Raw genomic sequence first — 16,466 nt, 5'->3', positions numbered from 1 at the left:
TTTCTAGTATCGTGGACACAAGGCTTAATATAGAGTCTAGCCTGGATAAGATATCCAGTTTTGATTGGTCCTCTAAAAGTGGGCAATTCTCGCTCATTTGAATCACTCTAACGTTATCATTAATATTATAGTGTTATATTTTAGCAATATAAATAAAAATTGTTTTAGAATAAATAAATATTATGATCTTTATATGCACACACACACACAAAACATTAAAATAATAATATGATAACAAATTTCTTACATTTAATGTTTAATTATAATAATTAATAAAATAAAATTAATGGGGAGGAAAATAAATATATAAAACATAAATTTAAATATTTTCTATTCATATAACATTAATTACATAAATTTTTGCATTGTATAACACAAAGCTTTTTATATTATATAACGTTATAAATTAATTAAAAATAAATTTTTGTATTATATAATAGATAAAAACTGTTTATATTATATAACGTTATATTTCATAAATTAATTAAAAATACATTTTTGTATTGTATAACATAAATATTTTGTCGAATATTAATCTACATTTGAAATCTGTTTCATTATTAAAAGAGGATTTTTTATACTTTAAAAAATTAAATATTTCATTTGATATTCTAGATTTAAATTTGAAGTTTTCCAATTTTCTCTCGTGATAACGTTCTTAAACTAGTGAACGGCTATCATGAGTGACAATCGTGCGTGAGCACGTCCAGAGAAATTAGATTAAGTTTAAAGAAAAAAAAGGATGGATATATCTTCTTTCTCGTAGGATTTTGCCTACTCGTCTTATGGCTAGACTCTGTTAGAGAGTCTCTATAATTTTTTCGATTTTCCATGAGGTTTTCCGAAACCATGTTTTGAGCTCATATGTTTCATCCTCAAGTTTGGTCTCCTTCTTTTTACTCCGTAGTTTTGATCAATTGTTCTTTCGACCAATTGTCTTTTCGATTAGTCATCCTTTTGATCAATTATTACTTTCCAAGAATTGTCCTTTCGATTAATTATCCTTTCGATGAATTACACTTTCGACTAGTTATATTTTTTCGATCAATTTTTTTTCGATGAATTGTCCGTTTGATCAATTAGTTTTCGACGAATCGTTTTCAATCAATTATTTTCGATCAATTGACCGGATCGGTTCAAACTTGTGTAGATTGTAAATAAAGCTTTTGTAAATTATAAATAAAAATTCAGTTGTATATCACTCATCAGAATGAAAAGATATACGTGTATTTAAATTGAGTTATGACGTTACAAATAAAAATTATCTGAGTTTTGATATAAATGGAAAGCAACTGTATCCCCCCCCCCAAACTTTTTAGATGAGCACCGTGGCGCAATTATAAAACTCTTTTCCTAATTTGTTATTTATTTTAAAAATAAAAATTATTATCATTTTTATATGCGTTTTTATATATTGATTATCACATTTGTTTATATTTTAATCTTGCTCATTTATACTTACGTTGTGATTTTGATTTTTGAAAATCAGAATGCGGAATACAATCTCTACGTACTAGCGGCGGTATTAATGGTCTCAATAAGATGGCAGAACCTGGCGATTGGCCTTGGCATGTTGCACTCTTCAAGGAGGGAGTTCATGTTTGTGATGCTACTCTTGTAGCGGACAATTGGTTGCTTACAACTGCGTACTGTTTCCAAGGGTGAGTTTTATAAAAAGTACACTAAGAGGAAAAGTGAAAAAAATTTCTAGTTAAAAATAAACAAATTCTGATCGAATAAATAAAAATTTTAATTATCTTAATAAAAATTACATATAGTAGATTCAACCGTTTGACGATTTGTTCATTTTTAATCAAATTGTAAATATCATAATTGTAAAATTGTAAAGTAAACAATGTAATTATCAATTTTAATGTATTTCATTATAAATAAATTCTGTATGTTCTTAATTTTAATGGTGTTCACTTTTTATAGGCAACCGAAAGCAGAATGGTCGGCCCGACTTGGTGTCATACGACTTTCAAGCACATCACCTTGGGAACAAGAACGCAGAATTGTCGGTATGATCAAATCACCGGTGGAGGGCACGACCGTTCTGGTAAAGTTGGATAGACCGGTGACGACCTTTTCGGACTTCGTGAGACCGGTTTGTCTGCCCTCCAGCGAGGATCCACCGAGTAACACATCGCAATGCAACACTCTTGGCTGGGCGAGAAATCGTATGTACACAATCATTGATCTTTAATTGCTTTTCACAATTTAGGAAGTCTATTTTTAAAAATCGGAATATTTTTTATGAACTTTTGAAGAGCTATTGAAAATAATTTTAATTAAAAGGTTCACTTAATATTACATTACTGTACTTGAAACATATTATATTTTCAATTAATAAAATATTTATATAAAAAAATATATATTAATATATATAATATATCTTTCTCTCTTTCCTGATAGGCGATGTATTGCAAAGAGTACAACTCAAACACAGTGCAATGGAAAAATGCGAGAATATTAGCATTCCATCGGTGAACAGTGTTTGTACCGAGCAAGCATATTCCACTGATGATTGCAACGTAAGCTAAAACGTTTCATCATGAGCTTTTTTATTACCTTTTATTCTATTAAAGCACTTTCTGTTGATTTTATTCTTCTACTTTTAGATAAAATTTATTTCATTGTTTTTCAAGATACAAATAAATTCTAAACAATGAACGAAATTGATTAATTCAATGAAGTAATACTTTATTATTTTAACAGGAAGAAGAGGTCGCCGGCAGTTCAATGCTGTGTCTTCAAGCAGATAGTCGAAAATGGGTGCTGACGGGTATCGGTAGTTGGAGGATAGCTTGCTCGAAGGATGGCATCGAGAGACCTCGATTGTACGATAAAATTTCGTCTCATATCGATTGGATCAAAGCTACCATTAGTTAAGAAATCTATTTCAGAGTTAATATCTGATAAATGTTGTACTACGAACAAGACGCATGCTTGACGCACACACGACAGATCCTGAAAATGGATAGAAATGACTATTGCATTAAAATAAGGGACTGATATCGAAATTGTGATAGAAATTTATAAACTATTATGAGTAATGATTGTTACTACTCAATCGCGTCCGCCTTGCACAAATACATGTTGCTGTTATCAATATATATAGTTTTATCAGGTTCGATATGTTCCGTTAATAATCAGCGAAGCGTGCAATCGCATTCTTGTAAATATTTAATGTCTTTCTTTATGTCTAAGATATAAAAAATCTGTTACCGTGGCATAATTTTTTAACTTATTTTTCTCTTTACATTTATTCTATCATGCATATACATACTTGCTTTGTACGTTATCTTCTAGGTTTATATCATTATATATTTCAGTGTTTACGAATACATGTTTGTAAGATCGTTTACTTATTAAAGTTTCTTAAAATAGTAATTTGTAATGTTTAAATAACATTTTTTTCCTCAATCCTCTTGATGCTGTAAAAAGATATTCACTCAAAAAAAAAAATTGAATAAAATTCTCAATTTATTTATATCAACAGAGAATTTAATTTTATGATAATCGAATTATATAACGTATTGGCACTTTCGTCGAAGCGGTCGAAGTGTATTTTGCGCAGAAGCGTACAAATAGTAGGTAGCATGGTAGAAATATAAGGGATGCTCATCAATTTTCTAAAACTCGTTCAGCTTGCGCATGCTTGCCTACGTCATATTCGGGTACGCGTTGATTGGTCGGTTCTGATTCGTGTGCAATCGGTGGTTATCGATCGTAATTTATCATGGCGTCCATGGCGTAGTGCACGTGGCGTAATAGCGTGCGGAAAAGATAGTGTAAATGTTCAAAGTGGTAAGTTGTACAATTCTTGTTATAAAAATTATATACTGTCGTATTTAATTAATAATTTCAGTTAATTTGACATTTTCGTTTGTATAGGTAGGATATGTTCTAACATTTTGATGATACGTTGCTCGTATTTTTAAAATTGCCACTCGTTGTGACGTAATCAAGAACAGAAATCTGATTGGTCATGCGCATGAGCATACCCCTTGTATTTATACCATGGTAGGTAGGAGATAATACCAAGAGAATCGATAAGAAATAGTAGTAGTGTGATCATCGTGATTGTCGAAGTAGTGACCGTTGCAAATTCAGTGGAAACGTGACACAAGATCTATTCGTCTCTTTGATGGTAAATATTTTCAAATAATTAATTAAATAGGTAATTGGAATTCAAGGAAGACATCGCTACTTCTTTGCAAGAGAAACATGGCGTACTATCACGTAACAATGAGTATTATTAGGCCTGTTCTTTTTACTGTACTGGTGCAGAGAGTGCAATAAGTTGAAGTGAAACAGATCTACGTTTATTTCACTTCAACTTATTGCACTATCTGCACCAGTTCAGACAGTGCAGGCAAAAAGAACAAGCCTATAGAGTACTGAGTAACAGGTGTGTTTGTTATTATTTAATCCTCTAGAGTTCTTTAAGAGCTTCACACAGATATACTGTATACATGACATAACAACATCGATTAATTAATCGTAATTACAATATCGAGTCCTTAATTTAAATGTTTATAAACTGTTGATTTCAATTTATGTGTACATAATGTCAGCGTGTGTGCGTGTGTGCGTGTGTGTGTGTGTGTGTTTCTATATATCATATAGTATTTTATGATATTTGAGAGAGATCCTTTTCCAATGGTTTTTAATTAATTTCTTTAATTAAAATTTTTAAGTAAAATTGAAAATATGCCATTGGTTGAATTGTTTAAGTTACTTATTTAACATTACGAAGTATATTGTTAATACTTAATAGAAAGAAGATTTGTTTTTTAATTTGTTATTTATTAACAGAAATAGTGTGAAGAATGATTCTCTTATAATAAAAAATTAATTGCTTATCTAAACTGCTTATGTATTTAAAATAATATAGTTGTTTGTTTTATTTAAAAATAGATAATTGCCTATCTTTTATATGAAAATAAATAAGTTTGTCTACTAAAATGAATCTTTTTCAACAGAAAATTTGTAGGAATATTTTTCGTCGTCTACAACGCTTTGTTGAACTAATTCACACATATTTTACAAAGGAAATGGCAATGACTGATAATGTCGTGGGTCTTGCACGAATCGATCCTCTTGACAATCCCGTCGATCTTTTTAGAATATGGCGCGATGAAGCGATAAAATTCCAATTTGGATTGGTAAATGCCTGTTGTTTAGCAACTGTCTCACCGTAAGTATATATCTTAGAAACATACTGTATCTAATAGAAAAATGTAAACTTCTCTCTCTCTGTGTCTCAGAAATTCCAAAGTCAGCTCGAGAAATTTAATCTTACGAGAATTTGATGATGACGGTTTTGTTATCATGACAGACGCGCGCAGTCAAAAAGTCAAAGACATGGTAAATATCAATCTTATAATATAATTATCTTAAAATCTTAAATTGTATTTATTAGAAAAAAAAAGTAATTTAAAAATAAATGTTTTAAAAAGAAATTTAATATTGTTATCATTGTATTCTAAAAGTTTCTGTAAGCAAATTGTTTCTGTAGCGTTTTAAATAAATATAAATTTTAGTAAATGTTTAATACAAAAATATTTATTTAAATAATAATTTCAAAAAATATTTTCTAAAATAAAAATAATTTTCTACATAAAAATATTATACCAAGTTAAGAAGAAAGAAAGTGGAAAAGCGGAGCGACATCCATTAATACTAAAACAATTTAATTCGTTTTAATAATTTTTAATTACTGCTTCAGTATTTTTCGAGTAATGAAGATTTTACTTTTATTTTCTTTGTTTACAGAATTGCAATTCATATGCTGCTATGTGTTTTTTGTGGGACTATCAGAATGATAAACAACATCATATCACGCGACAGGCAAATATTTAGCTTTGGAGTAATTTATTAATTAAATTTTTTTATTTATTCAATATGTTTGTATATTTAAAGATTTGATAATTTCTATACTTTTCCTAATAAGTGAAAATACAGAGTAAAAATATTTTTGACACACACAAAGTATATAAGAAATACATCTAACGGTTTGTTAAAATAGAAAGTGCTTAAAATTCAACAAATAATGATTTAGGTGAGGATAGAGGGATGGATGAAAAAACTGGAAAGACCGGCTTGTCAACTTATATATGAGAGAGAGCCGTTGTACTGCAAAATCCGAGCCCACCTATGTCATCAGGATCAACCGGCTGACTGGGACGATTTGAATCACCGGTATAATGAGATATTAGCACACGTGCAGTATAAGGGAGATGATCTTACAATGCCGGATCATGTGTAAGTTTTAACTGAATAACTTGTTACGAACATAAAATCTGGCTGCTTAAAAGCAATATATTTATCATTGATAAAATTAGGACAGTGTTTTTTATGTTTTCAGCGTATCGTATAAACTGTCATCTGAAATGATGGAATTTTATTACGCACGGGACCAACTTATCGGCGATCGAATACATTATAAAAAAAATGAAATAAACAAAAATTATTGGGAATATCAAAGAATAGCAGCATAATTTGTATGGCATATGTAATATGCGCTCGTATTATGTGTTCTCTCAAATTATTTTATATCTATTAAAGATTATTTATAAATTAGACTGATTTGGTATACTTATAAAATATGAGTTATTATAGATAGTTTGTATATGTATAATTGTATTTATAATTTTCAGATTGGATTTTCACTATTTGTATAATATTATAAGTAACTTTTATCGAAACATTAATAGCTTTTATTTTTATAAATATGTATATATATATATATATATGTAGATGTATACATATATAAAAATATGATATTTGTAAAAATAATTTTAAAAATGTGTGATATATAGAAGGTTGAATATTAATTATATTAAATATTAACAATGATATTTCTATAATCTTTCAAGTATCTTAAATAATTTTTTAATATATTTATTTTTGTTACGTGATTGTCTTTTTCTCGGTAAAATGTGTATTTTTACATACATATATACTTAATATAATATATATTTAATGTAATATATTTCTCATTGCTTAATATTTTGAATGTGCATAAAGATATTTCATTACATTAAACAAATTAATTACTTTCCGTAATTGTTTACAAACTTTTAAGCTAAAATTACAAATTAAAACGAATTAGCAAGAATTTAAAAACCGATTTGAAATATTACCTAATGAAATCTTCCCGCCAATGTAACGGCACATAGAGCGTTCGATACTCAACCATTCAAACGTCCAATGATGTGGCAACGATCCTCACCTCTCCCTCCACATGACCTGCGTGGCAGCTTATACGCAGCAAAGCGGGAACGTTGCTCGCCAATTGGTCGTACAACGCGCATTTACTAATACATTAACAGCGCATGTATCGCTTCAGTTCAAGAAGACTTAACTCTCGATGGTCTAAAAACGTGCTGTCGGCAGTGTCGGCCCACACGCACGCAGTGTATCGGCAGCACGTGCGTGGAAAAAATCTAATTAAAATTCAAAATGTCCAGCAACGTATCTACCTGGTCAAATGACGTGACCGATAGTTATCTTCTTTTAGAAGATGGTAGTGTTTTCTTAGGAAAACGCTTCGGTGCCGATGCATCCATCGATGGTGAAATTGGTGAGTCCATGCATAAATGTGAACACGTGTGTCTGTTACGAATCGAAGCTGCATGAGGGCATGTCATTCTGTTCTTCAGACCAACTTCTTTTAACTGGAAAGCATCATACATGAAAATATTATGAGACGGGATACACTATTTGATTTGCATCATATAGATCGATGTTTTATACATATTACAAATAACATTTAGTTATTTTGTATAGACCGCGCACGCACATGATAAGAAAATATAATATATTTTCGCGCGTATTATTTATCGGAGATATATTTACAATGCAGCGTCATTGTATGCTTAAGTTGCGCTTAAATGGTATAATTTCTAAATTGATACAACGTTTGTCCATTAAGTAATCATTTGTGCATGGAAGATTGCTAAATTGTTTCTTATCATTTAAAAGTCTCTATAGATATATATGAAAATATATTCATTTCTAGTATATAATAGAATATTTTTAAAAACATATTTTCTATTAGAGAGTAGACATTGACCTTTAAAACGTAATATCTCAATTCGCTATGACTAATTGTAAGAAGGACGTCAATATGAAATGTTTTTCCTTTCTTAATTCATTTTTTTTTTATTTTTATTAAAATGTTTTCTTTCTTCTTCTTGACTTATTTTCTTGATAAAAAAAATATTAATTTTTTTTATTTGTTTTATTACACACGTTTAAAAACTTTAAAAGTTTGAAACTAAAATAAAAATTTTAATAATTCTTTTAAGAAAAAAATTACATAATTAATATAGATTTGCGAGATTGTTGTTTTATTTAATATATATGATAAAAATAATATGATGTCTTTAAGCGTTTTATATATAAAAACGCATTATGTCTGATAAATTACAAATATATTAAAATATAATTTTTATATGCTTAACAAAAGATGTTGAATAAAAAAATTGTGATATTAAATGGGAAATATTGCCATACACAATTCTTTAGATTATTTTACATATTGTTTAAATTTTTTGAAAGTTAAAAAAAATATATCATACATGTCTTTGTTATGAGACAGAGAGAGAGAGATTGTTTTTTTATTTTATAATTATCTATTATAATTTTAAACATTTTTTTTATTTATTTAAAACTTAAGCAGTGTATTACTGTGGTTTGTATTCGTTGTTACTTTCAACCGGCTACCGGTGATAACCGTTTAAATGATTACGTTGCAAATGCAACTTGGGGATGGTAAGATGATAGACATTGTCGATCCAATTTCGCTAGTCTTAAATTACAAGATACGTACTTAGTTAGTACTTTATTAAAATTTTACTTTATTAAAATTTATTTAATACTTTATTAAAATTTTTAGTGTAAATATATTTATTTAAATATAAATTATAAATAGAGAAGCAGATAAAAGAAAGGAGTGTGTGAACATGCTCTCTTAAAACAAGTTTAACATATTTCATAATTTTAATGTAGATTATGAGTTAATTTGATGTACGTTAATGAATACGTGACTTGAGATTATGTGTCATGTAACGAAATATCGAAAGATATTCTTTTGAATTGATGTAAACTTGCTGTGTGAAGTTCATGTATTATACAATACATACTCGTACATACACATACATTTACAATAAATTCTCACTTATATGTCCTCACGTCGAATTATATTGCGCGGAAAATTTTCAAGTTCATACACGTGTTACTGCTTTACAAAGACATAGAAAATTAACATATCTTATATAAGATTAAATTTCAATCAGAAGATCGAGCAAAGATTGATCTCTTACTAATATGTTGCAATCTACTGCCAATATAATCCATCAATGCTATTATTAAATTATTAATTCTAGAAAAATAATATATAGATTTTAAATATAGTTATTATTTTCAACCATTTACATTTTGTTAACGTTTAATAATTTATTTTATATATATGTAATATGGTAACAACATAAATAGTTAAAATCTGATTGAAAATTCGGAATTCGTGATATAACAAACTGTTTGTGCAAGATTAACAATATTCAATTTTTAAATTAATAACAATATATATTTAATTTTTATTAATAAGATGCAAACAGTAAAATATTTTGACGTTCACATAATAAATATCCTTGCTACTTAAAATGTTCTATAATATCAATTTTAAATTAAGCTATTTGTTTGGAGAGATTACGCAATATAATTTATATTTATATATTTATTAATATATTATTATTTTATAAAAATTTTTAATTAATCGTGCAATATTTGTTTTATTTATATGTATTTTACCATAAGCCGTACAAATAATGCATATGCATTTAATGCATGTAAAAATATAAAGATTATTATTTATTTACAGTTTTTCAGACTGGTATGATTGGTTATTCGGAATCACTCACGGATCCTTCTTATCACGCTCAGATTCTAGTGCTTACATACCCACTCATAGGAAATTATGGCGTCTTCGGTGACGAAAAGGACGAATACAGCATACCATAGTAAGTGATCGCAATCAGATTTAACTCAGCGCCTATTAACGACTTCACTCAATGACAATATTAATCTTTGTGTACTACGTACCAATTGACCGAATTAATGTGTGCTTTTTCCATGTGTGACTATATTTTAAGTTTTCAAAAATAATCAGTAAAATAATAAATATTATATAAAATAATATAATATAAAATAATAGATAAAATAATAGTATAATACGATAATAAGTAAAATATATTTGTTTTACTAAAATATCAATTTACCTTTTCTTAAAAATATTCTTTCTCACGAATGTTCTTTCAGTTATATTTTAAAATCTTTTAGTTCAACAGTAAATTTCACGTCAAGTATGTGTGTGTGTGTGTGTATCTTATAAAATATTTCTACAGAAAACTTTTATAGATTTTCTGCAGAATGTTTATAAATTAAAAAACAATACAACTATGTAAATGTATTGGAAATATTATTATTGATGGCTAAAATATATTAATATAAAGAGATAAGGGAAATGAGCCAATAATTTCATTAAAATCTTTAAATTAATCTAATATATTGCGAAGAATATCATATAATTATGGCGTTTCATCCCAGCTTCCACTACCGGACTCATCAGTAAGGCATTGTAGTGGAAACCTACTTTATACGTAAGTGCTTTGATACGCGTATATCTCTTTATATAGAATCTCAACTAAATAACTCTCTCAGGCGTATAAAGCGACGTCTACAATGAGACTTTAAAGGCGTAAAATTTAAGCTTTAAGCTTTAAGCCGTAAAAATTGATCAATCATAGTTGATCATTTTCCACACATTCGACTGTGATTGGTCAATTTCTTACAGTTTAAAGCTTAAAGCTTGAATTTTACGCCTTTAAATTTCATTGTAGACGTCGCTTAAGGTAGGCTTCCACTACAATGCCTTACTGATGAGTCTAGTAGTAGAAGCTGGGATGAAACGCCATAATTATGTGATATTCTTCGCAATATATTAGATTAATTTAAAGATTTTAACGAAATTATTGGCTCATTGCTCTTATCTCTTTATATTAATTGTTTAAAACATATTGAGCCTTATCACAAATATTTTAAAATATATTAATTTTTATGCAGCTGGTTTGAATCCCATCGTATATGGGCTGCTGGACTCGTGGTTGGTGAAATTTGCGAGAAGCCCAGCCACTGGCGACAAACTAAGACGCTGTCTAATTGGATGAAAGAACAAAATGTACCTGGTATATGTAAGATTGACACACGAGCATTGACAAAAGTTATTACGGAAAAAGGTACTATATTAGGCAGGATAGTTTCCGGTCAACCATCACATACTTTACCAATAATGCCTCCAATAGAAGATCCTAACAAGAGAAATCTTGTTAAGGAAGTTTCACAGGTAAAATAATGTGTTTCTTTTCACAAGTGTATTTTATAATAAAGTGATATTTCTTTTTTCATAAGTATATTTTATACGAGAATCTTACGTAATGCTTCAATTTTATTTAATTTTTCGAAATATTATATCATTACAGATAACTGGGATATATGATAGAAATATATTAATATAAATATTAGTATAAATACGTTAGTATTCTCTTATATAAAGCTATTACTACTTGATACAGTTGCATTCATAAATATTATGTTACTAATATTTTTGTCGCATTTTATAAAAGTTAAATATCTCAGTGAAAGAAATTGCAAAGAAGTTTTCGGCGTGTTTAAAGAGAGGACATTAAACCTGCATTTACATTTTTTGTACAAAATTATATTTCTAAGTTGCATATAATTGAAAATTACATTTTTTGCAATATTTTTGTCCTACTTTGAAGTACTACAATTTGATGAAACATCATCAAACAAAATTTAATATAAACGTATTGTAAAGTAGGCTTTAGAATGCTTTTTGAAAAATATTCGTACGATGATTTACTGCAAAGAAGTGAAATTCTTTTTTTATGTATAATTTGATTGTGTGTAAGAAAACTTTTATTTTTTTAAATATTTCTTAATTTTGGAACTAAAAAGCTTATAGGAAAAAAACAAAAGAGAAAGAATATCTGTTATATGCTTAATTCGTATAATTTTTTTTTAAATTTTTTATAAAAACATTGGTAAAATATAATATTTATGAGTGCGATTCATAACTTATAAAATCTCTTTTTAAAAAACAATATTTTATAACAAAAAAATTTTATATAAATACACTAGAAAAACAATCTAGTTGCATTAATTGAAATTCTATAATAGTTGAAAATAAACAAATCAGAAATTTCTGTTGAATCTGTTATAATTCTAATTGAAATAATCAGAACTCTGATTGATATGATTAGAATCTTCTAGTTTACTCAGAAAATTTTTTCTGTGTATACGTATGTAAATTTTTTCAGTCAATCCCAAAAACGTATAATCCAGATGGATATCCTCGTATATGCGTAGTTGACTGTGGGTTAAAATACAATCAACTGAGATGTCTGTTAAAACGTGGTGCTCGCGTTGATATTGTGCCATGGAATTACGATTTTAAAACTACGAAATATGATGGCTTATTTCTCAGCAATGGCCCGGGTGATCCTAGCATGTGCCAAGTAATCATAGAAAATATTCGAGAAGTATTTAAACAAAAAAGACCTATCTTTGGTATATGTCTTGGGCATCAACTGTTATCTATAGCCGCTGGCTGTGTTACATATAAAATGCAGTACGTACCATATAAATTACCTTAAGGGGGAACACCAAGGTGACGAGTAGAAAAAATCGATTTTTTTTTGCATTTTTGTAATGCTTGGAGTCTTAAAAATATGTTCCTATAATATTATGTTGAAATTCCTAACGGAACAATAGTAAATATGATAGAGTAGAACGTGGTCAGATGCCGCTAGGACATTCAGCAGTCCCCTTGATCTGCTTGTAGGCAGTTTTACCGGTATTCTTTTGTTGCCTGTATGCTTCAGTCATGAACACTTCATACGCACTCGGATTGGACGCACTTGGTTTGTTATGAATTTTTATCGTTTTATATAAACTAATCGGTTGTAAAACTTTAAACGTGTTTTTCTCGTAACCACGTTTTAGTAACTGGGCGCTCACATATCTCGATAAATTTTTATCCGAATGACTTGAATTTTGGACAGAATGTTTACCACGAAATTGTTTTGAGTTGCACGTACGAACTTTTCAATCAGATTATTAGTTTTTAAAAAAACAATTAAAAAGGTAACGATTTTTTGTCGCAAAATCGTGACCTTTTTTTTTTAAACAGCGCCATTTTGTCTAAAATTATTTTATTAAAAAATCCGTACGTGCAACTGAAACTATACTCATATACTTTAAAATAAAATTAAAAAAATTTATTTTAGAGCTCCCATTCAGACGTAGCATGAGCGCTCATGCACCCATGTTTTTTCAGACGAGGTGCACATCAATGATTACTGAAGCTACACACAAATATTAATATTATTCAATGAATTTTTTTAAATAATTTCATAAATGTATGTTCTTCACATATATAAAAACAATAATTCATACAAGCTATCAGTTTTCAAAAAAAAATTCACAAAAAGAGCCTTTTTTTCGGCTGTCACCCTGGTGTTCCCCTTAATTACCATATATTATAAATGTGTTAACATACTGTTCTTACATAGCTCGAAAAACTGATAAACCACACTTTTTGTCCCACATGTTTCTTATCTCTATTCTACTCGTTTTCATACCGTTCAACAAATTATTGTTCTGTCATGCGTCACGGTTCACTTTTGACGTTTGAAATGAAAGTTCATGTTACCCAAAATTTTTTTTTTTTGGAATATGTCCAGAATCACTCCAGGATTAAATATCTATAGTCAGTTTTTCGAACTCAACGGCCCTTTTTTTATCTTGAGCAAAAAAACTGATTTTTGGGGGTATTTTTATGAAAAAATCTTTATTATTATTCTTTAGTTCGTGATACATGAAATTATAATGAATTTTTCTACAAATATAGTAACTAATGTTACATCAATTGAATAATATCTTATTACTAACAAATTGCCATTGTGAAAAAATCACAATTACAATTGAACTGAAATGAATTAATTATGAACTGAAACCTTTTTTTACAAGTGAAGACTGTTGTATTCGCACATTGCTCTCCACAGCCGTTCACCGAATCGACTGTTCACCTCCGCTATTTTGTGTCGCTTCCACGTTTGTTCGAAGTCATAGTGAAGTGATTCCACACTTTGCTCTGAAAAAAATGCGAGTCGCCGGCCACTGATTTCACAATACTCTCCAGAGTCTTCACTTGTAAAAAAAGGTTTCAGTTCATAATTAATTCATTTCCGTTCAATTGTAATTGTAATTTTTTCACAATGGCAATTTGTTAGTAATAAGATATTATTCAATTGATGTAACATTGAAGTACTATATTTGTAGAAAAATTCATTATAATTTCATGTATTACGAACTAAAGAATAATAATAAAAATTTTTTCATAAAAATACCCCCAAAAATCAGTTTTTTTGCTCTAGATAAAAAAAGGGCCGTTGAGTTCGAAAAACTGACTATAGATATTTAATCCTGGAGTGATTCTGGACATATTCCAAAAAAAAAATTTTGGGTAACATGAACTTTCATTTCAAACGCCAAAAGTGAACCGTGGCGGAAATAAACTTCTCCTTATGTAATATGAAATATAATAGTCTACTGTTACAAGCTATGCCTGTCACTTATTTTACAGGTATGGCAATAGAGGCCATAATCAACCGGCAACGCATTGCATCACCGGACGTTGCTACATGACCTCGCAAAATCATGGATTTTGCGTCGATGCTTCTCAATTGCCACCTGATTGGGAAGTACTCTTCATCAACGCCAATGATAATAGCAATGAAGGTGTAGTCCACTCAGTCTTACCCTATTTTTCCGTTCAATTTCATCCGGAGCACACAGCAGGGCCTGAAGACCTCGAATGTCTTTTTGATGTATTTCTGGAGAGCGTGGAAGACCAGATGAAGAATCGTTCTTGCGTTTCTATAAAGAATAGACTCACTGAAAGACTAGCCTATCAACCTTCGGTTCCAATCGTAACCGAACAACCGAAAAAGGTATTGATTCTTGGCTCGGGAGGTCTCAGTATCGGCCAAGCTGGAGAATTCGATTATTCAGGCTCGCAAGCAATTAAAGCGCTAAAAGAAGAGTCAATACAAACTCTGTTGATAAATCCTAATATTGCTACAGTGCAAACGTCAAAAGGCATGGCCGACAAAGTATATTTTTTACCAATTATACCGGAGTATGTCGAACAGGTAAGTTTGGTTGCATTTAAGTTTAAATAATAAATTTTTTTATTGATAATTTATCGTTAACAATTGTAATATAAATAATGCATTAATATACCTTTAAATATTGTTAACGTCGATCGTTCTATTTATATGAACTAATTAAATGTTGATAAAGTTATGGATATCAAATTTTATCTAACATTTAATATTAAAATAAGAATTATAGGTAAATGTTTAGTATAACGGATCACTCTCTGATGACCTTGACCTTGATATATGTTGTCAAGGTCACGATCCCATTTTTTTGTGTGAAGTAGCTCTCGTTTCTCGTGGAAAAAGTCGAAATCCACATGCAACAATACAGACATATGAATTTCCATGCGAACATACTTCCATGATTGTACTGTTGCACATAGGTTTCGTCTTTTTACGTGAAATGAGAGCTACCTTACACCAACAAATGGGTTGCGTTAGGTTATTTTTAACAGTAGTCTTAATGAAGGACGGCCGCAGGCTAAAATCTTCTGAAGGTCACTCGAGGTCGTGACCTTTGACAATATAAGTCAAGGTCGAGGTCATCGAAGAGTGGTCCATTATACTAAATATTTACCGAATTATAATTGTTAATAATATGTCATTAATCTGTTATAGGTAATACGATCTGAGAGACCGGATGGTGTATTATTAACATTTGGTGGGCAAACCGCTTTAAATTGTGGCCTGAAACTTGAGAAAAACGGCGTGTTTGCCAAGTATAATGTTAAAATTCTAGGGACACCAATTGAATCCATCATACAAACTGAAGATAGAAAGATTTTCGCAGATCGTGTCAGCGAAATAAATGAAAAAGTCGCACCGAGTGCTGCCGTATATTCGATTCAAGAGGTAAATGACTATACTCTGTTCAACGAGAGAACGACTTCGCATAGAACGAAAACTCGTCCGTTTCGCGCATGTTTCCGCCCACAAAAGCCCCTCTCTCTCCTCAGTACTATACTACAACTTTCTAATCCCTTGTACAAGCTGCCAGATGACATCAGATTATGAAATCATTGACATATATGTATTTATTCCGTTATATTAATTCCGTTATTTATTTTAAAAATAACAGTCGAACAGTTTGTTTCAGTGTTTATTTCTAACCCCGGGTCCGAGCTTACCTTATTTACATATCTACGTATACGGTAC

The 16,466-nt window shown here is 29.6% G+C and overlaps 3 protein-coding genes across 3 annotated transcripts in view; all 3 read left to right on the top strand.

Annotated features, from left to right (window-relative positions):
- Positions 1–3,228, top strand: part of LOC108781212 (atrial natriuretic peptide-converting enzyme) — a 28,144-nt gene extending 24,916 nt beyond the window's left edge. The window contains exons 9-12 of the mRNA XM_018549130.1: positions 1,490–1,661; positions 1,936–2,180; positions 2,416–2,534; positions 2,719–3,228. Of these exons, the coding sequence (XP_018404632.1) occupies positions 1,490–1,661; positions 1,936–2,180; positions 2,416–2,534; positions 2,719–2,892 (710 nt within the window). The 3' untranslated portion in view covers positions 2,893–3,228. The remainder of the gene's footprint in view (positions 1–1,489; positions 1,662–1,935; positions 2,181–2,415; positions 2,535–2,718) is intronic.
- An 822-nt stretch (positions 3,229–4,050) lies between these two features.
- Positions 4,051–6,506, top strand: LOC108781214 (pyridoxine/pyridoxamine 5'-phosphate oxidase). Its single transcript, XM_018549131.1, has 6 exons — positions 4,051–4,153; positions 4,989–5,203; positions 5,274–5,373; positions 5,782–5,856; positions 6,068–6,270; positions 6,374–6,506. The coding sequence occupies exons 1-6, from the start codon at positions 4,151–4,153 to the stop codon at positions 6,504–6,506; spliced, it is 729 nt and encodes a 242-aa protein (XP_018404633.1). The 5' UTR covers positions 4,051–4,150.
- A 964-nt stretch (positions 6,507–7,470) lies between these two features.
- Positions 7,471–16,466, top strand: part of rudimentary (carbamoyl-phosphate synthetase 2, aspartate transcarbamylase, and dihydroorotase rudimentary) — a 36,650-nt gene continuing 27,654 nt past the window's right edge. Inside the window, exons 1-6 of the mRNA XM_018549125.1 lie at positions 7,471–7,591; positions 9,893–10,031; positions 11,134–11,413; positions 12,408–12,718; positions 14,735–15,302; positions 15,930–16,163. Of these exons, the coding sequence (XP_018404627.1) occupies positions 7,471–7,591; positions 9,893–10,031; positions 11,134–11,413; positions 12,408–12,718; positions 14,735–15,302; positions 15,930–16,163 (1,653 nt within the window). The remainder of the gene's footprint in view (positions 7,592–9,892; positions 10,032–11,133; positions 11,414–12,407; positions 12,719–14,734; positions 15,303–15,929; positions 16,164–16,466) is intronic.

This window comes from Cyphomyrmex costatus, unplaced genomic scaffold (genome assembly GCF_001594065.2).
Source record: "Cyphomyrmex costatus isolate MS0001 unplaced genomic scaffold, Ccosl1.0 scaffold797, whole genome shotgun sequence".
Taxonomy (NCBI): domain Eukaryota; kingdom Metazoa; phylum Arthropoda; class Insecta; order Hymenoptera; family Formicidae; genus Cyphomyrmex; species Cyphomyrmex costatus.
Note: the sequence above shows the minus strand (reverse complement) of the source record. Positions and strands in the feature narration are given on the sequence as shown.

Excerpts from the sequence above, each read along its gene's own strand:
- LOC108781214 (XM_018549131.1), top strand. Across the intron at positions 5,204-5,273 it reads TGTTTAGCAACTGTCTCACC|AAATTCCAAAGTCAGCTCGA; the intron begins GTAAGTATATAT and ends TCTGTGTCTCAG. Across the intron at positions 5,857-6,067 it reads AACATCATATCACGCGACAG|GTGAGGATAGAGGGATGGAT; the intron begins GCAAATATTTAG and ends ATAATGATTTAG.